The sequence below is a fragment of the Gopherus evgoodei genome, chromosome 7 (assembly GCF_007399415.2).
Source record: "Gopherus evgoodei ecotype Sinaloan lineage chromosome 7, rGopEvg1_v1.p, whole genome shotgun sequence".
NCBI lineage: Eukaryota > Metazoa > Chordata > Testudines > Testudinidae > Gopherus > Gopherus evgoodei.
This window is the reverse complement of record NC_044328.1, coordinates 97989748-98013559: the sequence shown is the minus strand read 5'-3', so window position 1 is coordinate 98013559 and position 23812 is coordinate 97989748. Positions and strand designations below refer to the sequence as shown.

The following is a 23812-nucleotide window of genomic DNA, read 5'->3' as shown; positions in this document are numbered from 1 at the left end:
TTGGGGAGGGAATAGGATCCAGTGGGTGAGTGTAGAGGGCCAGGTCTGGAAGCAGGATGCCTGGGTTTGACACTTGGGCTTTGCACAGAGCTCAGTACAGGATAGACATTTTCTATTGTAACTAAATGTTTTGTGATCAGCCTTTATTATTTCTTTAGTCCCTTACTAACCATTCCCAGACTCACTGAGTGAGGAAGCGTGAGGCCTTCTGGCACCAGGGCTGGTATGGCAGAGGTCTGCAAGTGTTAACTGAGGAGCACTGGCAGAGCTGGGGGGGAAGCCCAGGGCTGAGTGAGTAGTGGGCTGCAGGTCAGGACCGGAGGGCATCAGCAGGCCTGGGGATGGAGACCTGTGCTGAGATAGCAGGCGCTGCAGACTCAGGCAGGCCTCACCTTGTGACCACGAGGGCTGGAGTTTGGGGGCCTGCTGAAGGAAGTCCATGTCTGAACAGAGTGTGACCACCAGAACGGAGCCAAACCAACAAGTAAAGCAATTCATAACAACGGACTAAGGCAAGGAGCTCACAGCCAATAACTGGGGCCAACAGGCTAACCACAGAGTCCTCCCCCCTTCCACACTGGCACCAATGGACCCCCCCTCTAGCTATCAGAACCAGGGACAGCAGCCAAAACAGCTAAGGGAGAGCAACACAGCTCTTCTGGTGCCCTCAATCCCAACCCACAGCCCCCTGCCATCAGGAGCGGCGCCAGAGTTTCTGGCGCCCTAGGCAGAATTCGGGGGGGCGGCCTTTTGTGCGCTCCCCATGGGGCACACGGGAGCTTCCGGTTCCACTCCCATCGCGCCGCCGAAGAAGGACCCTCCACCGAAATGCCACAGGTGACAGCGGCAGTCATTGAGCTGCTCAATTGCCTGCCGCTGTTTTCCGCGGCACGTCGGCAGAAGGTCCTTCTTCGGCAGCACAACGGGAGAGGAACCGGAAGCTCCCGTGCACCCCATGGGGAGCGCACAAAATGCCGCCCCCTGAATCCTGGTGCCCTAGGCGACCGCCTAGGGTTACCTAATAGAAGCACCGGCCCTGCCTGCCGTCCAAGCCCAGAACTCATCCGCCAGAGCCCTACCAGTGACCCTCAATCCCAGGCCTGGGCTCCCCCCTCACCACAGCCCTGCCAGCCCCCTCAGTCCTGACCTGCAGCCCACTGTGATCCCAGCTCTGGACCTCCCCCCATATCTTTGTTGGTGCTCCTCAGTCCTGACCCACACACACCGATCCCCCAACACACACACACACACACACACACACACACACCCCTCTCCATAAAATGGGGCAGAGTCAGGAATGCTCTGCCCATATCTCCCCACACCTGCCTTTGCTCCCTTCAATGGCTGCACTTCCACCATCTGTTCCCAGGGACTGATCACCCCTTGCCCCATGCAACATTATTAACTCTGTATGCAAATGATCGGGGGGGGGCAGGGGGGAAGGCTCAAGCGTGGCTCTGTGCTCTCTTCCCCCACAGCCAGGTGCTGGGGTTGTGACAAGAAGTCTGCTGGGTCAGTGTGTTGGAGGAGGGATCATTCTCTTCCAGACCCCTCTGTCAAGGGGGGCTGCGGTGGAGTAAGTGCTTAGAGTCCCCCAATGCACCCCCCAGCATCCCCCAGATACCTCCCACAACAGACACCCCAATACACCCCACATACCATCCAGACACCCCAGACATCCCTCACCACAGACACCCCAATGCACCCCACATACCCCCACTAGAGACCCCAATGCCCACAACTCCGTGCATGGCAGAGTGTGGGAGGGGTACAGAGGCACCAAGCCTCTTTGGATCCTCCTTAGTGATAACTGAGCAAAATGAGCAGGGTGGGTGGCAAGAGCGGGTTTCCATGGCAACCCCAAACAAAAGGCTGGCCAGGATGACATGGGCTCTAACACATGGCAGGAGGAGGATGGAAAAAAGGGGGCATCTCCAACCAAACCTACTCCTCCCCTGTCACCCTGGGGGGAGCCAGGACTCCTGGGTTCTATCCCCAGTCGTGTGCAGAGAGTGGGGTCTACTGGGCGCCTGGGAGCTAGAACACCTGGGTCCCAGCATGACCTGGGATGAGACCCTTCCCCTCTCCATGTTGTGCAGGATGCACTAGGGGAGGGAAGGGGCCATTCTCCCCATGGGGGCCAGGCATTGCAGGGAGCAGCCCTTGCTGGGAGACCAGTACCCCCTACCCCTAGAAGCCTGGCTGTTCCAATAGTCAGCACCTGCACACCAGGCTCTGTGTCAGCCTCAGACTCTGCTCCCTGCCCCACCGCACGCCCTGCTGGGCAAGGAGGAATCTCAGGGAAGGGCAGCAGGGATGATCCAGTGAGTCTGGGGGCTTGAAACAGCCATCGAATGTGGAAGGCTGGAGTGGGGAAATGGGGCACATTGGGGAGAGGGAGAAAGGAGGAGACAGCGACTCTAGGCACGCACGTGGGTCTACCACTGCCTGTAGGTCTGCTGGGGGGGTGGGCACGTATCTGTCTGTAGGCCTGCAGGCTGTGTGCATCTGTCTGTGGGTCTGCAAGGTGTGCATGCCACGTGCGAATGGGTCAGTTCAGGAGCAGATTTACCATGAAACAAACCATGCAGTGGCACAGGGCCCAAACGATAGGGTGGTCCCCAAAATGCAGGACAAATATCTGACAACCTGCCCCTGAGTCCTGGCCAGTGGCACAGCAGGGCTCAGGCAGGCAGGCTGTCTGCATGCCATGGCCGCACGTTGCTCCCGGAAGCAGCTGGCTTCTGGCACATCTCTGTGTGCCCCTTGTGGGGAAGGGGAGGAGGCAGCTCCACACGCTGCCCCCAGCCTGGGCAGCGCACAGAAACCCACTGCCCTCAGCTCCATAAGGGGCATGTAGAGACATCCCAGCAGCAGGTCTAAGGCAGACCCCTGCCCGCTCTGCTTCCCTCCCTCCGCGCTGCTTCGCTCCCAGAAGTGGCCAGCATGGTGTTGCCTAGAGCTACTGCTTCCGGCCATCAGGTAGCAAAATCCATGAAAGTCAGTATGTACTGCTTTCCTCTGGGGGTCTTTTTTGGGAAAGGACCCAGAATATCCACAGATACTCGCTGAAATGGGACCTCAATTATGGGGAGTGGCTGGAGAGGGGCTTTGACCTGGTCTTGGGGCTTTCCCACTCTTTAGCACATCTCACAAGACCGGACATAATTAGCAACGTCCTTGCCCATTCCCTTCCAGTGGAAAGACTTCCCCAACCGGCCCTTGGTTCTATTCACCCCAGAATGGCCACTGGGATGATCATGAGCTAAGATCAAGAGCTTTACCCGGTACTTAGCTGGAACCACCAACTGTTTTTGCAGCTGCCAGTCTTCCTGGTGTCCACCAGAAAGAGTCTCCTTGTATAAAAGTCCTTGTTCTACAACAAACCGGGATCAGTTAGAAGAGTTGAGAGGCGGTGGGGTGCTCCGTGCCGCCGCCCAAGCTTTCTGAAGGCTGTCATCTGCTTCCTGCTCAGCCTGGAACTGTTCCCTTGAGGCTGGAGACACTAGTTCCTCCTTAGACTGTGGACTTGGGCTTGGTCCCTCTGGAAGCAATGTAGGTGATGGGGTTGTTTTTGTTGATTGTGAACCGCTGTCCGCTGGATTTTTGGATATTTCAGGCTCTGGCTGAGCCTCTTGGGTAGGGTTGTCTGTTGCTTCTGCCAGTTCAGGCCCGCTGGTGCCCTCTGGCGTTGAAGTGGTAGATGGGTTTGCAAGTGCTGGCGTCAGTGCTGGCAACTGTTCTGGTGCTGGTTGCTTTTCCAGTTCCAGTTCTGGGACTGTATGCACTATGGCTGTTGCAGTCATTGGCAGGGGATACGGTTCCACCACCTCTGTCTGGGTCTCTCGTAACACAGACAGGACCCTTGTGGATGGCTCAGGAACAGGGATGGGTGTGGAAGCTTGTCTGGCTTGGCTGCGTGTGACCATCCCCACCCTCTTGGCCAGCTTCACCTGGTTGGCCAAGTCTTCCCCCAGTAGCATGGGTATGGGATAATTGTCAGACTGCAAAAGTCCACATTCCTGACCAGCCCTTGTACTGGACAGGCAATTCAGCTGTAGGCAAGTTTAAAGATTTTGACATGAATGGGTGAATTGTCACCTGGGCCTCTGGGTTGATGAATTTGGGGTTCACTAAGGATTGGTGGATAGCTGACACTTGTGCCCCAGTGTCTCTCTATGCGATAACCTTCTTTCCGCCTATTCTCAAGGTTTCCCTTCACTTCGAGGGTATTTGAGAGACATCTGGGCCTGGGGATCTTTGGTGTGATTGTGGTGTAATGAACTGCACTTGGTTGGGGTTCTTGGGGCAGTTGGCTTTTATGTCCCAGTTCATTACATTTAAAGCATCGCCCAACTGACTGGTCACTGGGCCGAAGTGGGTTGCTAGAGACTGGTGAGGTGGGACAATAGGGTGTGTGGGGCTTTCCTTGGGTTGTAGGTGAGGTCCTGGGTTGCCCCCGGTGATGGGGTTTATTTTCGGTTTGCCCCCTCTGATATTCGCTCCCCTTGCTAGTAGCTTTTTTCTTTTCTGCCACTTCCACCCATCTGGCTCCAATCTCCCCCACCTCAGTTACAGTTTTGGGTTTCCCATCTAGGATGTACCTTTCTATTTCCTCAGGAACACCCTCTAAGAACTGCTCCATTTGCATTAAGGACAGCTCTGCCAGAGAGTTAGCATTTGCTCCTGATATCCAGGCATCCCAATTCCTTCCAATGTGGTAGGCGTGTCAGGTAAATGACATGTCTGGTTTCCACCTTAGGGCTCTGAACCGCCAGCGGGCATGCTCAGGTGTTAGCCCCATTCTGATTCTGGCCTTGGTTTGAAAAAGATCATAATTGTTCATGTGTTCCTTAGGCATTTCAGCCGCCACCTCGGCTAAGGGTCCACTGAGCTGTGGCCTCAGCTCTATCATGTACTGGTCTGTAGGGATGTTGTACCCAAGACAGGCCCTTTCAAAATTTTCTAAGAAGGCCTCAGTATCATCATCTGCCTTGTAGGTGGGGAATTTTCTGGGATGGGAAACAGTACCTGGAGAAGGGTTGTTAGGGTTGGCTGGTACATCCGGCTTAGCCTTTGCTAATTCCAGGGCCTGCTGGTGGGCCTCTTTCTGGATCTCCATCTCTTTTTGTTTTATCTCCATAGCTCTCCTGTGGTCAGCCTCTTTGGCTTTCTCTTCTGCATCCAGCCTAGCCAGTCCTAGTTTGTTAACTGTTTCACTGGTACTCATTTTCCTGCTTTCTTGTGCTGGCCACATCCCTCTGCAGATCACTGACTGGGATGTACTCAGCTCAGGGCTGCTTGGTTAACAGAGATTTTCTAACTAGCTATACCCGAGAGGTAGAAAGAAAGAAAAAATTCAGTTTATAAATTCCTTTTGCTGTCTGCTTGCTCACAGCTTGAAGCCTCCTCTTAACAAAGACTCTTGTTAAAAAAACTTAACACCTCTGTCCTCAGGCTGCTTTCCAAGCAGCTAGAAAGGAGAGAAAAAAAAATCCTACTGGCTTTTGGTTCCTAAAAATCCCACACTGCTGCTCACCATGTCAAGTTTTTTTCCCCCACTCTGAACTTTAGGGTACAGATGTGGCGGACCTGCATGGACCCTTCTAAGCTTAATTACTAGCTTAGATCTGGTAACACTGTCACCACCGAGAATTTCAGTGTCTGGGGCACTTTCTGTCCCCCCAAAACTTTCCCCTCCCTGGGTTGCCTTGAGAGGCTTCACCAATTCCCTGGTGAACACAGATCCAAACCCCTTGGATCTTAAAACAAGGAAAAATCAAACCCTTGGATCTTAAAACAAGGAAAAATCAATCAGGTTCTTAAAAAGAAAGCTTTTAATTAAAGAAAGAAAAGGTAAAAATGATCTCTGTAAAATCAGGATGGAAAATGCTTTACAGGGTAACCAGATTTCTATAGACCAGAGGGGCTCCCCCTAGCCTTAGGTTCAAAGTTACAGCAAACAGAGGTAAAATCCTTCCAGCAAAAACATTTACAAGTTGAGGAAACAAAAATACGACTAACACGCCTTGCCTGGCTAATTACTTACAAGTTTGAAACATGAGAGACTGATTCAGAAAGATTTGGAGAGCCTGGATAGACGTCTGGTCCCTCTTAGTCCCAAAAGCAAAACAACAACAACACAAAGAGCACAAACAGAAGACTTCCCTCCACCAAGATTTGAAAGTATCGTGTCCCCTTATTGGTCCTCTGGTCAGGTGTCAGCCAGGAGACACATTAACCCTTAACTATCTGTTTATGACAGCTTCACTAACTCTAAATCTGCCACTGGGTCAGTTTGTGGAATGTATGTGGGTGTGTCTGTCTGCCTGTAGGTCTGCGGGGTGTGTATCTGCATGTAGGTCTGCGAAGCGGCGGTGTATCTGTCTGTAGGTCTGTATGGAGGGGGGGGTGTACCTGTCTGTGGGTCTGCAGGGTGTGCATGACATGTGTGCATGGGTCGGTTTGTGGGGTTTGCGTGGAACTGTGGAATGTACGTGGGTCTGTCTGGGGGCCTGCACGGGATGTGTGTGTGTCTGTCTGTCTGTCTATGGGTCTGCTGGTGGATCTGCGGAAGTGTGCATGTCTGTCAGTCTGCAGTGTGGCCCCCCGCTGGCTTGGGCAGGAGCCAGGCTCTGGGCTCCCAGACAAGACGTCCCCAACATGGGGTTGGCACATGCCTCACATAGCAGCTGCCAGGCAGCCCATCGGCACGGCACGGCGCTGCACAGGGCAGCATCAGGACAGCAGCACACAGCATGTTCACTAGTGGGTGAGACAGGCAAAACAGTGGTACACATTGCTCACTAATAGTGCTCAAGGGCCGTGCCCACTGCCCGCCCCATACAGGGGGAGGACGTGCAATCCCCACACTCATCCCCTAGTGAGGCACACTGCTCCCCAGGCAGCTCTCTAGAGCCAACCGAGCAATGACGGACATTGGCCCAAACCTCTCTCAACATGTTCTAGAGCCCCCACCCCAGGGCTGAAACCAACCCCTCTAGTGTGGTCACGCTCTGTTCTATGCTGCCACCCCAGGGCCAAATACAACCCGCATCACTATGCCCAAGACCTGTGCTAGAGCTCCCACGCTAGGGCTGAATCTAGACCATCCTAAGGGAACCCATTTCAGGGCTGACCCTGACTCATACAAGATTCCCAGGCTACACATGCTTCAAGTAAATGATGAACCACAGCCCCTCCCCGCAACCCCTTCCCCCGGTGTTCCCACGCTGTGGGAATTCTCCACTGTGCACAATGATCAGAGCGATGATGCAGCACAAACATGGGCGGGGAGCTTGTGGTTCAGACGTTGGGTTGTATCCCAGCTTTGCCACTGTCCCTTCCCCCCCATGCCTCAGTTTCCCCTCCTGCCCTTTATCTCTTCAGTCTGTAAGCTCTTCAGAGCATGGACCATCTCTCACTATATGTCTGTACAGAGCCCAAAAGGGGCCCCAATCTCAGCCATGTGGGATCTGTGCAGTGCCTGTCCTGATCTCAGCAGTGCCTGTTCTGCTGGGGGCCCTGATCTCAGCCAGCGTTGGGGGTCTGTGCAGCACCCAGATCACCTGAGGCCCTGATCTCAGCCATGGGAGAGGGGGGTCTGTGTGCCCCTGGCTTGTTGGGGGCCCCAATATCAGCAGGGTGGGGATCTGAGAGACACCTCACCCTCCAGAGGCTCCGATCTCAGTAGGGGAGTGGGGTGGTCCGTGCAGCACCCAGCCTGCTAGGGGCTCTGATCTCAGCCGGGGCAGGCAGACACAACTGCAATAAGATGACTCAGGAATTCTGTGTCATTCAGGGAGGCAAATATGGGCATTTTGTGCTGAACCCAACCCAGAGGGGGAGGAGGGTTCGATTCCAAGTGAATCCCACCCCCAACCTCCCCCTACTTACTTGCAAAGGCAGATCCCAGCTTTCTTGGGGGCCTCCCTCCCTTGCACAGACACCCCTAGCTTTCCACACTGTCTCCACTGAGCGAGTTTCACACTCCCTGCCAGCTGCGGGCAGTGGCACAGCTGGTGGGGGGAAGGACTCCTTAGCACCACCTGGTGGTGCCCAGCTGTTCAGTACTGGGTTCAGGCGGCACAAGCCATGCGGAAAAGCCATCCTCCTGGGAGGCATGCAGGCGGGGATGGGCAAGCTCTCTCCACATCCCGTCTCCTGGCAGCTCTTCACCAGCTGACCTTGGGCTGTCCTTGCAGAGGCAGAGACTGAGCGTGGATGGCTGGGCCCGGAGAGCCTCCCCCAACCCTCCAGAGAGGCACACGCTGGGGGGATCCAGGCCAGGCGGCAGCACAGCTCTAACCAGAGCACCACAGTCAGCGCTCCCCACATGTGAACAGTGCTAATAGGAGCAGGTGGGGGGCCCCGGGGAGAGGACGTCAGGGCCGATGGCGGGAAAGAAAAGAATTGAAAAAATGGGAAAAAAAACAAAAAACAAAAAAAAAGGGAAGAGCATTTGAATGAATGAAAGAAAGAATGAGAAAAAGGGCAAAAAGAATAAAAGGATGTAAGAATGAGTAAGAACGGAAAGCAGAAACAGGAAAAGAAAGGAAAGATGACAGAAGAACGAATAAAAAAGGAAAAGAGCAAAAGAATGAAAGGAGAAAAAGAAGAGAAACAAGGAATGAAAGAACGAGAAAGAATAAAAAAAAGAACAAAAATGGAAAAAAGGAGGAAAAGAACAAAAAAGATGGAAAGGGAAACAAAATAATGAAGAAAAGAGGAATGCAAGCATGACAAAGGAAGGGAAAGACACAAGAAAAGAATGAATGGAAAAGTGAAAAAAAATAAAAATCAACAGGGGTTTGGGCAGGGGGTTGAGCAAGGGGAAGTGAGGAAGAGCAGGGAGGTCAGGAACATGAGCTGAGTACAGGGAAAGGGGGACACCTCAAGGACTTGGCACCCTGTCCTAGCCCTGCAGCCCCTTCACTGCCCCTTCCTGGCTGTGACATAATGTGGATCAGGGTAACATGGGTACCCGAGCAGGCTCAGTGATCAATGAGGGGGAAAGACGACAAACATTCTCCCGTCCAGAATCTGATCCATCCTCTAACACCACCCCCACTCACACACACCCCAGATCCCATCCAGACCAGTCACCCTGGGAGCTCCTGACCCTTCACTGTGGGAGGGAATGGGAGGGACAGGCAGGCTGGCACCTCCCCATGCAGTTGGGTCCAGGTGCCAAGCTGGGACAGCCCCTCTAATATAAATCATGCACTCTCCCTCCAGCCAGCAACCCTGCTACAGCATGGCCCTTGACCCATACACCCACCAGGGCACTTGCTGTACTTCTAACCCATGCCTAACACACAACATGCAGGCACACCCTGCCACCACACCAGTCTCAACTCGTGCCATCATCCCACAACACCTCCACACACAGCAGGACTGATATGCCTACACCCTCACACTGCCCTGACATCCTACACTACCGGTACACACACACACAGAGCATAATTCTACAGGCGTGCAGCCTAACACTGCAACATCCTATCCCACTTGTATACACAGCATACTCCTACACATACAACCCTACAACTGACACCTTATCCCACTTGTACACACAGAGCATAACCCTACATCTGCACACCTACACCCTAGATACTTGTATACACACAGCATAAACTTTCACCCATACAACTTCGTACACAGTACTCTACGGTCCATGTCCACAGTATGCACACATGGCATAAATCTCCCAAACAACTTCAATACTCCTTATATACATATACACCCCAGCATACCCATACAACCTGACATCCCTAAAACCTATAATGCTTGTACTCACACACACCACAATTCTCCCATACAACTTAACATCCCAAAACTCACTGTCTACCACTTGCATACATACACATATACACAGAGTATAATCCTTCAACTCTACAACCTAACACCCTACTACACACCACTCCTGTACATCTAGTATTTACACACAAAAAACAGCATACACAGGAAGAACCATGCAAACACCCCAGTACCCAACACCCTAAACTACTTGAAAACACATCCGCACACCACAATCCTCTACCTGTACAATAAACATCCCACTACACAACACCCCGCACCATACCCTTGTATTCAAACACAGACACACACACACACACACACAGTGTAGTCCTTCACTCATACATATTACCTTCTGCACAGAGCCACACAACAAGGTTCTAACACACAAGATCATATCCATACTTTTATTCCTTCACACAGCATAATACTTCACCCATACAACACCTTCTGCACACTGCCAAACAACACAGCCCTTCAACCAGACACCCTACACTCCTGGTAGGTCTACCCTTCGCCCATACACCCTACTGCACAACACCCTTTGTCCCTTGTGCAGAGAGACACACATCATAATCCTCCACCCAGACAACCTAACATCCCAGTACAAAGCACCCCATGACCTTATCTTCCTACATGTAACATAGCCAAGCAACCTCACACACCCTAGCACGCAGTGTCCTCCCCCAACATCTCATTGCACCCAGCAACCCACTCCCATTACACCCACCCAAACCTCCTCAGTCACTGAAGAGTAGTTAGCAAAACTGTCCCCTGGGCAACCAGCCTAGGCAACAGTCACTGAGGACTCACCACACTGTTGTCCATAGAAACTGGCCTCAGCCAAAGAATTCAGTCAGCACAATCTCCGCAGCAATGATGGACAGTTGCCAAGGGTCAGCAGCCCAACCAACTGTCTCCATAGCAACCAGCCCTAGACAACAGCCGCCAGGAAGCTAGCCAGTGCAACTGTATCCCTGGCAAGTGACCATAGACGACAGCCAATGAAGATTTGGTTGGCCCAGTTGTCTCCATAGCAAATAGGAAAGAAACACAAACAATCACCAAGCAGTCAATAGTTGTCACAGTTCTCGCCATGGCAACCAACCTAGACAACTGTCACCCAGGATTCAGATTGTGTGGGCAGATGTGTGGGTGGATTGTGCAGGGAAGGTGAAGGAGATGTGTGTCTGTGTGTGGCTGAGCACACTGTGCATAGATGGGTGGGCGAGCGAGTAGCTGGCTGTCTTGTGTGCATCTGCCGTGTTTGTGTGTGTTGTGTGAGTGGGTGGGTGTATTGTGTGACTGTTGGGAATGTGTGTTGTGTGTCTGCGTGATTGTGTCTGTACAGGTGTGTTTGTATGACTGGGGTGTGTGTGTCTGTGTGTGTGAGAGAAAGAGAACGTGTGTGTGAGCATGTTGTGAGTGGATGAGTTTCTTGTGTCTCTGTTGGTACATTTGTTGTGCATCTATAAGTAGTGTGTGCGCATGTGCGTGAAGTGTTTTGAGAGTGCCTGGTTCTATCTGTGTGTTTAAGAAAGTGTCTCTGTGTGTATATATGAATCTATGAGTGTTGCATGTGAGCGTGTCTGTGCTGCGTGACTGTTTCTGTGTTACTGGGTGCCTGCCTGTGTGAACAGTGTGTGACTGCGTCATTCTCCATGTGTCTGTACACATGTATGTTTTGTGTGTTATGTATGTGAGTGCTATCTGAGTGGGTGTACTGCACATCTACCTGTGTGTACTGAGAGTGTCGTGTGTGCATGTACATGCTGTGAGTTTGCCTGAGTATTGTCTATCTGTGTGTGTTTTTGAGAGAGTGTATGGGGAGAGTGATGTGTCATGAGTAAATGTATCTGCTTGCACACACACACACACACACACACACGCATGCACTCTCCTCTACAGACTGCTAGTGACTGGCCAGGGAGCACTCCCCCTCTGCTGGCTGGGGCAACTCACAGACACAGCTTACCCAGTGTGGGATCACAGCCAAGCAGACATAGCCATGAACACACACATTTTGGCTAAACAAACACCGCATGGCTGGGATGAGATTGCTCCCCCAAACAGAGCCCAATCTCATCCCACACAAGTCCCCAGTTAACTTAGCGGGAAAAGGAACTTGGCCAAGGTCACACAGCTGCTCAGTCACAGAAGGAACCCAGAAGTCCTGATTCTCTAACCCAGTAGGCCCCACTCTCCTCTCCGAGCTGGGACAGAACCAAGGAGTCCTGAATCCCAGCCCCCCTTCCCCATTCTAACCACTGGGCCCCTGTGTCTCTCCGCACAGTGTCACTTGGGCAGTGTGGAATCACTGTGCAGATGAAGAGGCACTTGCAGGATTTTAGGTGTTTAACATCCCCAGGTGCTTCCTATGAGGCTGTGATTCCTTGCACCTCTGCTCTGCCCCCCACCCTCCTCACAGTCAGACACATACATCATGTCAGCTCCCCCACCGGGTGGGTGGCAACAGGGAAACCCCATGGAGCCAGAGACCACCAGGTGGCACAGGCTTCACAGTGACTGTAGGACCAGCACATTGCCCAGCTCCTTGCCTCCCTCCAGCTTCACCACTGCTCTCCTCCTTCGCAGGGACTCCCTGCAGCTTCCCCTCTCTCACTCCAGGTACCCCATTCTCCTCCATTGCCAGAGGCTCAGTACCCCTACTACCCCCCAGTACCAGGCTCCCCATTCTCCCCTGCATGCCATGGGCTGTAGGTACACCTTCCCCTCTCTCCCATGCCAGGGGCTCTGTGCCCCCATGCCAGGTCACCCATTCCCCCCCATGCCAGGAACCCTATTCTCCCTCCTTGCCGGGGCTCTGTGCCTCCCTGGCCAGGGGAGCACTGGTGACAACAGCTGTCCAACGTGCTGGGAGACACAAAGCCAGGCCCAAGACAGGTTCTGCTGGACCATGCCAGGAGCTCTGGGGCCCCATCCCTCACCCAGGATTCCTGGTGGAACTCTCGCCCATACACACACACACGCAGTGCTGGTCCTGGTATAACTATGCAGGCGAAGGGCGTGATCTGGCACCACTACAGTTATCCTGGGCAAACCCTAGCGCTGCCTCAGGCTTTAAACTGATCTCCATGGGAGGCCGGGAGACCTTCCTGGGGGACAGGTTATCCCATCAGTGAGGGGTTCTGGCTCCTTCCTCTAAAGCAACTGGGACTGGCCACTGTTGCGGAGACCAGGTTGGATGGGCTCCGGGTGGCAGCGGGGGAGGGGACGAATACCACACTGGATAGGCCCCTGGGTCTTGTAAGGGGTGGCAGGGAAGGTGGGGGAATACCAGACTGGATGAGCCCCTGGGTCTGATCCGGGATGGCAGGGAGGCTGGTGTGATAAAAGAAGGGAGGGTAGCTCCCTTTTACGGACACCCAGCCAGCCAGCTAGCTATAAAATCCCTGTTAGTAGCTGTTCTCTACTTACTTTACCTGTAAAGGGTTAAAAGAGCCCAGAGGCAAAAGGGAGAGAGTGGGCACCTGACCAAAAGAGCCAATGGCAGGGCTAGAACTTTTTAAAATTGGGGAAAAAAAACTTTCCCTTTGTCTGTCTGTTGTTGTTCTCCGGGGAGAGGAGACACAGAGCAGGAACAGGGCTGAACTATGCTCCAGGTAGCTTTAAGCCAGGTATGAAAAACCATCAGATCATACCTAGAGACTGCTTATTTGAAACCCCCAGATATGTAAGTAGATCAGGGAACGTCTAGGAAGACACAATTAGGTTTCTCTTTTTTTTTCCTTATTGACTTGTGGACTCCTCTGTGCTAACCCCCAAATGCTTTTGTTTTGCTTGTAACCATTAAGCTGGACCTCAAGAAAACCATTCTTGATGCTTAATTATATTTGCTCTTTTCAAATCTAGCAATAACCTAAGTTCCAGATGTATTTTCTTTCTTTTTGGTTTTAATAAAATTTACCTTTTTTAAGAACAGGATTGGGGTGGGGTTGTGTCCTAAGAGGTTTGTGCACATGTTGTTTAATTAGCTGGTGGCAACAGCTGATTTCTTCTGTTTTTCTTTCTCAGCTCTTCGCCGGGGGAGGGGGGGGTGAAATGGCTTGAGGGTACTCCACAGGGATGAATTCCCAAGTGTGCCTTCCTGGGTCCAAAAGGTTTTTTTGCACTTGGGTGGTGGCAGCATCTACCCATCCAAGGTCAGAGAGAAGCTGTGACCTTGGGAGTTTAATATCAGCCTGAAGCAGCCAGTATTAATTTTTCAAATCCTTGTGGGACCCACCTTCTGTACTCAACCTGCCAGAGTGGGGAATCAGCCTTAGCGTGGTGGTAGAGGTGGAATAATCATCATAGACTGCAAAAGTCCATATTCCTGACCAGCCCTTGTACTGGACAGGCAACTTGGCTGTAGGCAAGTTAAAAGAGTTGGCCTTAAAGGGTTGCACCATCACTTGGGCCTCTGGGTCGATGAATTTGGGGTTCACCAGGGACTGGTGAATAGCTGAGACCTGTGCTCCAGTATTTCTCCATGCAGTAGTCTTCCTCCCACCCACACTCACAGTTTCCCTTGGCTCTGGGGGTATTTGCAAGGCATCTGGGCCTGAAGGCTCTCATTGGGACCCTGGGGTCAGGAGTTGCAGTCAGGTGGTGCTCTTGGGGCAGTAGGCATTCACATGCCCCAGCTCATTACATTTGAAGCATCATCCAGCTGACTGGGCTGGGGCGAGGTGGGTGATTGGAGAGTAGGATGGTGGGATGAGAGAGCATCTGGGGTCTCCCTGTCTGTGTGGAGGGCTCCTCCTTGCAAGGTGAGGCCTTGGGCTGACACCGATGGTGTGGTGTCTGCTCGGGTTGCTCCTTCTGGCATCTGCACCAACTGCTACTAGCTTTCTTCTCATGCTGCAGGGAGAAGACTTAGCCAACCATGTGAGGCTAACAAAATGGGTGGGGATAGTCACCTGCAGCCAGGCTAAACAGGCCTCCACACCTAACTCCATTCCTGAGCCTCCTACAGGGATCCAGCCAGAGGTGGTGAAACCAGACCCCAGTCCAAAGTCTCTGGAAGCAGTTGTAGATCCAGTTCCTAGGACCCAGCCAGTACCAGCCCAAGAATCGGAACTGATGAAGCAGTCAGCACCAGAGCCTGTGCTTGCAACCCCACCAGAGTCAGGGGAGCCAGCACCAAAGGGTGCCACAGAGCCTGCACCTGCAGCAGCAGCTCAACCGGCGCAACATGATCAACCGGAACCTGAAATACAACCCAGTGCGCCAGCGGAGAGCGGTTCACGGTCAATGGAGATACCCCTATCACCTACATCGCTTCCAGTGGGACCAAGCCAAGTCCACAACCCCGCAAGAAACTAATGCAGTTCCAGGCCAAGCAGAAAGTGGATGAAAGCCTAAGGGAGCTTGGACGGTGGAGCGACCCACCACCTCTCAGCTCTTCCAATATGTCCAGGTTTGTTGTAGAAGGAGGACTCTTGTACAAGAAAATCCCTTCTGGTGGGTACAAGGAGGACTGGCATCCTCAGAGACAGTTGGTAGTATAGGGAAAAGCTCTTGAGCTTAGCCCACGATCACCCTAGTGGTCATGCTGGGGTGAATAGGGCCAAAGACCATTTGCGGAAGTCATTTCACTGGGAGGGAATGAGTAAGGACATTTCTATCTACGTCCGGTCTTGTGAGGTGTGCCAGAGGGTGGGAAAGTCCCAAAACCACATCAAGGCCCCTCTGCAGCCACTCCCCATTATTGAGGTTTCATTTCAGCATGTAGCTGTGGATATTCTGGGTCCATTCCCTAAAAAGACACTCAGAGGAAAGCTGTACATACTGACCTTCACAGATTTTGCCACCCGATAGCCGGAAGCAGCAGCTCTAAGCAACACCAGGGATAGAAGCGTGAGCCAGGCATTGGCAGACATTTTTGCCAGTGTAGGTTGGCCCTCAGACACCCTTACGGATTCGGGAAGTAACTTTCTGGCAGGGACTATGAAACGTCTTTGGGAAACTCATGGGGTAAACCACTTGGTGGCCATCCCTTACCACCATCAAACAAATGGCCTAGTGGACAAGTTTAATGGGACTTGGGGGCCATAATACGTAAATTCCTGAATAAGCACTCCAATGATCGTGACCTAGTATTGCAGCAGTTTCTCTTTGCCTCCAGGGCTGTACCACATCTCAGTTTGGGGTTTTCACCCTTTAAACTCGTTTATGGCCACGAAGTTAAGGGACCATTACAGTTGATGAAGCAGCAATGGGACGGGGTTACATCTTCTCCAGGAACTAACATTTTGGACTTTGTAACCAACCTGTAAAACACCCTCAAGGACTCTCTAGCTCTTGCTTGAGAAAACTTACAGGATGCTTAACAAGGGCAAAGGGCCTGGTGTGATAAACATGCCAGAAAGTGTTCCTTCAAAGTAGGTGAACAAGTCATGGTTCTGAAAGCGCTCCAGGTCAATAAGCTGGAAGCGTCGTGGGAGGGGCCATTTATGGTCCAAGAGCACCTGGGAGCTGTTAATTACCTCATACGTTCCCAGACCCTGCCCTAAAACCTAAAAGTATACCATGTTAATCCTCTAAAGCCTTTTTATTCCTGAGAAATCAAGGTTCTCCAGTTTATAGCCCAGGAGAAAGATGACACTGAGTGGCCTGAAGGAGTCTACTACGAAGGAAAAAGCAACGGTGGCATAGAAGAGATGAGCCTTTCCATCACCCTTGGGCGTAAGCAGTGACAGCAAATCCAGGAGCTGTGCACTAGCTTCGTGACAATGTTTACAACCACCTCAGGATGGACTGCACCGGCATACCACTCCATTGACACAGGTGATGCTTGCCCAATTAGAGCCCAACCCTACCAGATGGCTCCTCAAGCCAAAACCGCAATCGAAAGGGAGATCAAGGACATGTTACAGATGGGTGTAATCCGCCCCTCTGAGAGTGCATGGGCCTCTCCAGTGGTTCTGGTTCCCAAACCAGATAGGGAAATCCGCTTTTGTATGGACTACCGTAAACTAAATGCTGTAACTTGCCCAGAAAACTATCCAATGCCACACACAGATGAGCTATTGGAGAAACTGGGATGTGCCCAGTTCATTTCCACCTTAGACTTAACCAAGGGGGACTGGGAAGTGCCACTAGATGACCCCGCCATGAAAAGGTCAGCCTTCATCACCCATGTAGGGCTGTATGACTTTAATGTGCTCCCTTTCGTATTGCGAAATGCACCCGCAACCTTCCAGAGATTGGTAGATAACCTTCTGGCTGGACTTGGGGAATTTGCAGTAGCCTATCTTGATGATTCTCAGATTCATAGGCAGAACACCTGGAACACCTCCAAGCTGTCTTTCAGTGCATAAGGGAGGCAGGATTAACTGGTAAGGCCAGAAAATATCAAATAGGCCTAAGCAGGGTAACGTACCTTGGACACCAGGTGGGTCATGGAACTATCAATCCCCCGGCTAAGGTAAATGCTATCCAAAATTGGCCTGTTCCTAAATCAAAGAAGCAGGTCCAATCCTTCTTGGGCTTGGCCAGGAATTACCGACGATTTGTACCACACTACAGCCAAATTGCCACCCACTGACAGACCTGACCAGGAAAAAAAAAAAACCAAATGCAGTTCAGTGGACTAAGAAGTGACGGAAAGCCTTTAACCAGCTTAAGGCTATCCTTATGTCTGACCTTGTACCGAGGGCCCTAGACTTCAACTAACCTTTCATCATAACCACAGATGCTTCCAAGTGTGGTGTAGGAGCAGTTTTAATGCAGAAAGGACCAGATCAACAATTTCATCCTGTCATGTTTCTCAGCAAAAAACTTTCTGAGAAGTAAAGCCACTGCTCAATCTCAGAAAAAGAATGATATGCCATTGTGTATGCTTTGGAGAAGCTACGCCTATACATTTGGGGATGCCATTTCCACCTGCAGACTAACTGTGCTGCACTGAAGTGGCTTCACACAGTCAAAAAAAAAAACTAACAAAAAACTTCTTCGGTAGAGTCTAGATCTTCAAGACTTTGATTTTAAAATATAACACATTTAAGGAGCCTCTAACAAAGTGGCTGATGCACTCTCCTGGGAAGGTTTCCCAGAATCAGCCGGGTAAAAACGTCCCTGTATTCTAAGTCATTCTAGTCCTCGAAATGTGAAAAATACTAGTTCTTCATGTAGTAAAATTAGAGGTGCATGTATCTTATTAACTCTGTTTCCTAAACCTCCAGGAAGAAATCCCAGTTGGTGCGGACCCGACCTGAACCAGGCTGGCCAGCACCGTCTGTGATTTTTTTTTGGGGGGTGGGGGGTTGTGATAAATGAAGTGGCGTGGGCTCCCTTTTATGGGCACCCAGTCAGCTGTAAAATCCCTGTTAGTAGCTGTTCTCTACTTGCTTTACCTGTAAAGGGTTAAAAAAGCCCATAGGCAAAAGGAAGAGAGTGGGCACCTGACCAAAAGAGCCAATGGCAGGGCAAGAACTTTTTAAAATTGGGAAAAAAAACTTTCCCTTTGTCTGTCTGTTGTTGTTCTCCAGGGACAGGAAACACACAGCAGGAACAGGGCTGAACTATGCTCCAGGAAGCTTTAAACCAGGTATGAAAAACTATCAGATCATACCTAGAGACTGCTTATTTGAAACCCCCAGATATGTAAGTAGATCAGGGAACGTCTAGGAAGACACAATTAGGTTTCTCTTTTTTTTCCCCCTTATTGGTTTGTGAACTCCTCTGTGCTAACCCCCAAATGCTTGTTTTGCTTGTAACCATTAAGCTGGACCTCAAGAAAACCATTCTTGATACTTAATTATATTTGCTCTTTTCAAATCTAGCAATAACCTAAGTTCCAGATGTATTTTCTTTCTTTTTGGTTTTAATAAAATTTACCTTTTTTAAGAACAGGATTGGGGTGGGGTTGTGTCCTAAGAGGTTTGTGCACATGTTGTTTAAATAGCTGGTAGCAACAGCTGATTTCTTCTGTTTTTATTTCTCAGCTCCTCCCTGGAGGAGGGCTGAAAGGGCTTGAGGGTACCCCATAGGGATGAATTCCCAAGTGTGCCTTCCTGGGTCCAAAGGGGTTTTATGCACTTGGGTGGTGGCAGCATCTAGAGAGCATCAGAGAGAAGCTGTGACCTTGGGAGTTTAATACCAGCCTGGAGTGTCAAGTATTAATTTTTCGAATCTTTGCGGGCCCCCCACCTTCTGTACTCAACCTGCCAAAGTGGGGAATCAGCCTTGACAGGTGGGGCGATACCAGGCTGGGCAGGCGTCAGGTCCGATTGAGGGTAGCAAATGGGGGGGTGGATGAAGACGATGCTGGGTGGGCTTATGGATCTGATCCAGTCTGTTCCTAAGCTCCTGTCTCCTTTCTCTGTCCGATCCTCACTACAGATCCCTCCAGCACCCTGCCCCAGCCAAATACTCCCCAGCTCTGTGATCTCTGCTCTCACCAGCGTAAACCCTCTTTTGCCATTTCTGGGGAGACAGCAGATTGCAGTGGCTGGGCACTGGACTGGGAGTCAGGACTCCTGGGTTGTATCCCAAGCTCCGCCCCAACCTTGGACAAGTCTCTTCCCGCTCAATGCCTCAGTTTACCCATCACCACCTTTTGTCTATTTCGTCTGTGAGCTCTTTGGGGCGTGGCCTGTCAGTGTGTATCTGCGCCGCGTGATGGGGACCCCACTCCTGGTCACAGGGAAGGGGGTTTCTTCCAACTGGCACCAGGAGAGCACAAATGCATGGGGGGGACAGTGTGTACAAACATGCCTGGCACAGCGCAGAGCCCTGTTGGGTAGTTTGTTCCCAAGCAGCCTGATAACACTGATGCCACAATTTGATGTCCCCATGAAATGCAGCCATTTGACCTTAGTTACCTGCTCGCTCCCCAGTTAGAACGCACCCACCCCAACGGTGCTGCCAGCTGGGCCAGTTGAGCACCAGTTCACCCCTCTCTAAACAGCGACTGGCTACTGCATTCCCAAAGCAGATACTGACTTCGGGCATGCTGGTCCATTTCACACATTCACAGTGACCTCCAGGGGCACTCAGGCTTAGGGAAGGAGGAGGGACTTGGTACATCTGGGTTCAGTTCCTACCTGTCATCACCCTGTGCCTCAGTTTCCCCATTTGTAAAACAGGATAATCGTCCTTCCTTCATCTACTGAGAAAACAAACTGCCCAGGGCAGGGGCTGATCCTAGAGCTGCACTGAGCATGAGATGGACAACACACAAGCCAGCCTGGTACCCGTGAACCTGCCGGATCTCACAATAGCACTAAAAGTCTTGAGTTCAGGGCCCCGTCAAGTCAGACGCTGCACGGATCCACCCCACACTGAGCTCGGGGCCCCTGTCAGGGAGGCACTGAACTGACCCACCCTGCCCCCACACCGAGGTCAGGGACCCCGTCAGACCAGCTGCTGCCCAGACACACACAGTCAGATTATTCCCTGCATTTTACAGATTAGGGAACTGCGGCACAGAGGGGGAAGTGACTTGCCCCAGGACACCCAGTAGGCCAGGAGCCAAACTTCATCAGGCTAAGCTGGTAAAGTGTCATCCCCAAGCCAATACAACCCAGTTCCCGACCACCAACCTAAGCCAGAGACTCCCCCACTCTAGCAACCCAGCCTCTATAACCACTGGACTCTGCTCCCCTCACACACCTGACATAGAACCCATGAGTCCTGGCTCCCAGTCCCATGCTCTAACCTTAAAAGCCTCGACGACCAGCACAGAACAGCAACACCCACAAACAAACCCCAATAATAAAAGAAATAAGCTCCCCACAAAGTGACATCCCTAAAGGCTCCAGCCTGCAGCCTGTCCATCCCTGTCCCCTCCTCTGAATCCCCTGATAGAAGCTGCCAAAGAAGAGATGGGGCCAGGCCCAAATCTGGGTCCAGACCCCACAGCATAGGCAAGGGGCCAGCACCCCAAACACTCTCTTGGGTTGCACAGAGCCCATCCTGGCCAGTCAGGCGCCACAGCTGTGACAGCTCAGCCAGGCTCCTGGTGGCATAAAGCAGAGGCCAAGGGCTGACGCAACAGACAAGTCCAAGCCCCTCTCTGCTGGCACCAGTCTGGGAAAGGGGAGAGCATGCTGTGAGGGTGTGGGAAGGTCACGCTCTCTCTGCTGCTGCCCAGCCTGTCCCTAGAGCAATGCCGCCACTCTGGGGAGGGACAGTGAGCCATCTGGGCCACACCCCTGCTCCAAACCCTCACCCTCCCCTCCTGTCCCCTGGCTTCTCACCTTCGCTGCAGAACTTGCCCTGGAAGCCAGTCATACTGCAGTCGCACTGCACCTCGCCATTCAGCACGCTGCAGAGCCCCCCATGGGCACAGGGATTCTGCTTGGTGCACAGGTACTCCGTGTCACTGCGGATACCCTGGCTGCCCAGCAGGGCCGGCGGTGTGTCGCCCACCTTGAGGTTGGCCACCAGCCCCTTGAAGGGCACCTCGTACTTGACAGTGCTCAGGGTAAGCGCCGAGAGGCGCACGTCGGGCGGGATCCCCCCCAGAAAGAGGTCGCTCTCCACCGCCATGTCCCGCCGCTTGGACTTGACCTCAGCCACCTTGGCCTCGCCGTCCACCACCAGCATGGTCTCTCGGTAGTTGCGGGTCAGGAGCACCATGTGCCAACGGTCATCATCCACAAGCGTCTCCAGGTGCAGCTTGGCAGGCTCAGCACAGGAGATGGTGAAACGCAGGCGCAGGCGCCCGTCAGCGATCATGAGCTCCAGGAAGTCGCAGTTCCCCCCGTCGTCCAGGTAAAGCACCAGCGCCCGCGAGACGTTTGTCTTCAGGCTAAAGCTCAGCTCCCCCAAAGAGCTGGCATCCCAGCGGGCATAGCGGGCCCACTGCCCCGTGGTGCCACCAAACTCCAGTGCTGCCCCGCCCGCCCCAGGGCCCAGCAGGGCACCCATCAGCAGCACCAAGGGCAGCAGTCTGGCCATGGCGCCCAGTCGCATGTGTCCCTGCCCCCCCCCCAAGGCAAATGCTGGGCACCGCCCCCCCACTGCCACAGCCTCAGATCCTCATGGGGGGGGCAGGCGGCTGGATGGGGGGAGGGACGGGCAGGCAGGGTTGGGGTGCAGTGCCTTCCTTGGAGGCCAGGGAGCAGGTGCAGATGAGTGGGGGGCTCCGCTCAGAGGGAGGATGGGGGCCTTTCACTGCTGCTCAATGACAAGGGGCAATGGGATGCCAGAATCCAAATATCCAGAAGTCAGAGAGAACAAATCCAGGGGCCCTGTCAAGTCAACCCCCTTCCCCCACCCAGCCTCCACCAATCACAGGCTCCAGGTCCAGGTCCAGCTCCAGCAAGTTACAGCATCCTCCTCTGGTGGGGTGCAGAGCCAGCCGCACCCACAGGGCGTGCTCAGCCCGGCTCCAGCGTCACGTCACAGGAGGGAGGAGCTGTGAGGAGAGAGAGACGAGACAGGTGAGGCCAGGCCATGTGCACCAAAGGGTTAATACAACACAGCCCACCTTCCCATAGCCGGGGGCTGAACCCAGGCATTCAGGGAACACCCCCTCCCCTAACCCTAGGGCTGGCTACTCTTGCCAGAAATTCCTCTTATAGTAGTTCCAGCCCAGAACCTCCTCTGATTGGTTGCTTTTCCCCACTTTCCCCACCTACTGTGGGAGGGTGGCCAATCAGAGCTGACACAGGAGATCAAGTAGCACCCCACTCCCATCCAACAGGATTTTGGGTAGGGGAGAGGGAAGAGGAAGCAGGCCATACCATTCTCACGGGGAGGGGAGGGGAGGGGAGGGGAGAGGTGGGAGCAGGCTGTACCTTTCTCACAGGGAGGGGGAGCAGTGGGAGCAGATCATACTATTCTCACAGAGGCCATGTCTACATCTAAAATTTTGCAGCGCTGGTTGTTACAGCTGTATTAGTACAGCTGTATAGGGCCAGCGCTGCAGAGTGGCCACACTTACAGCAACCAGCGCTGCAAGTGGTGTTAGATGTGGCCACACTGCAGCGCTGTTGGGCGGCTTCAAGGGGGGTTCCGGGACGAGAGAGCAAACCGGGAAAGGAAACCAGCTTCGCCGCGGTTTGCTCTCTCGGTCCCGGAGCCACCCAGCAAACCGCAGGGAAGGAGACCTGCTTGCTCGGGGTTCCGGGACCGAGAGAGCAAACCGGGAACGCCGCGGTTTGCTCTCGCGTTCCCGGAGCCAGCCAGCAAACCGCAGGGAAGGAGACCTGCTTGGTCGGGGTTCCGGGACCGAGAGAGCAAACCGGGAACGCCGCGGTTTGCTCTCGCGTTCCCGGAGCCAGCCAGCAAACCGCAGGGAAGGAGACCTGCTTGCTCGGGGTTCCGGGACCGAGAGAGCAAACCGGGAACGCCGCGGTTTGCTCTCGCGTTCCCGGAGCCAGCCAGCAAACCGCAGGGAAGGAGACCTGCTTGGTCGGGGTTCCGGGACCGAGAGAGCAAACCGGGAACGCCGCGGTTTGCTCTCGCGTTCCCGGAGCCAGCCAGCAAACCGCAGGGAAGGAGACCTGCTTGCTCGGGGTTCCGGGACCGAGAGAGCAAACCGCGGCGTTCCCGGTTGCTCTCTCGGTCCCGGAACCCCGACCAAGCAGGTCTCCTTCCCTGCGGTTTGCTGGCTGGCTCCGGGACCGAGAGAGCAAACCGCGGCGAAGCTGGTCTCCTTTCCCGGTTTGCTCTCTCGGTCCCGGAACCCCGAGCAAGCAGGTCTCCTTCCCTGCGGTTTGCTGGGTGGCTCCGGGACCGAGAGAGCAAACCGGGAAAGGAAACCAGCTTGATTACCAGAGGCTTCCTCCTTCCACGGAGGTCAAGAAAAGCGCTGGTAACTGTCTACATTGGATTACCAGCGCTGGATCACCAGCGCTGGATCCTCTACACCCGAGACAAAACGGGAGTACGGCCAGCGCTGCAAACAGGGAGTTGCAGCGCTGGTGGTGCCCTGCAGATGTGTACACCTTCAAAGTTGCAGCGCTGTAACTCCCTCACCAGCGCTGCAACTTTCTGATGTAGACAAGCCCAGAGAAGACAGGTGGAAAGGAGGGAGCAGGCCTTACCATTCTCACAGAGA

The 23812-nt window shown here is 53.1% G+C and overlaps 1 protein-coding gene across 26 annotated transcripts in view; it reads right to left on the bottom strand.

The window, feature by feature from the left end:
• NRXN2 (neurexin 2) overlaps nucleotides 1-23812 on the bottom strand; it is a 339529-nt gene that overhangs the window by 288241 nt on the left and 27476 nt on the right. For all 26 annotated transcript variants that reach the window (XM_030569276.1, XM_030569274.1, XM_030569293.1 and 23 more), the window contains exon 2: nucleotides 21003-22165. In XM_030569276.1, coding sequence (XP_030425136.1) covers nucleotides 21003-21720 — 718 coding nt within the window. In that variant the 5' untranslated portion in view covers nucleotides 21721-22165. The remainder of the gene's footprint in view (nucleotides 1-21002; nucleotides 22166-23812) is intronic.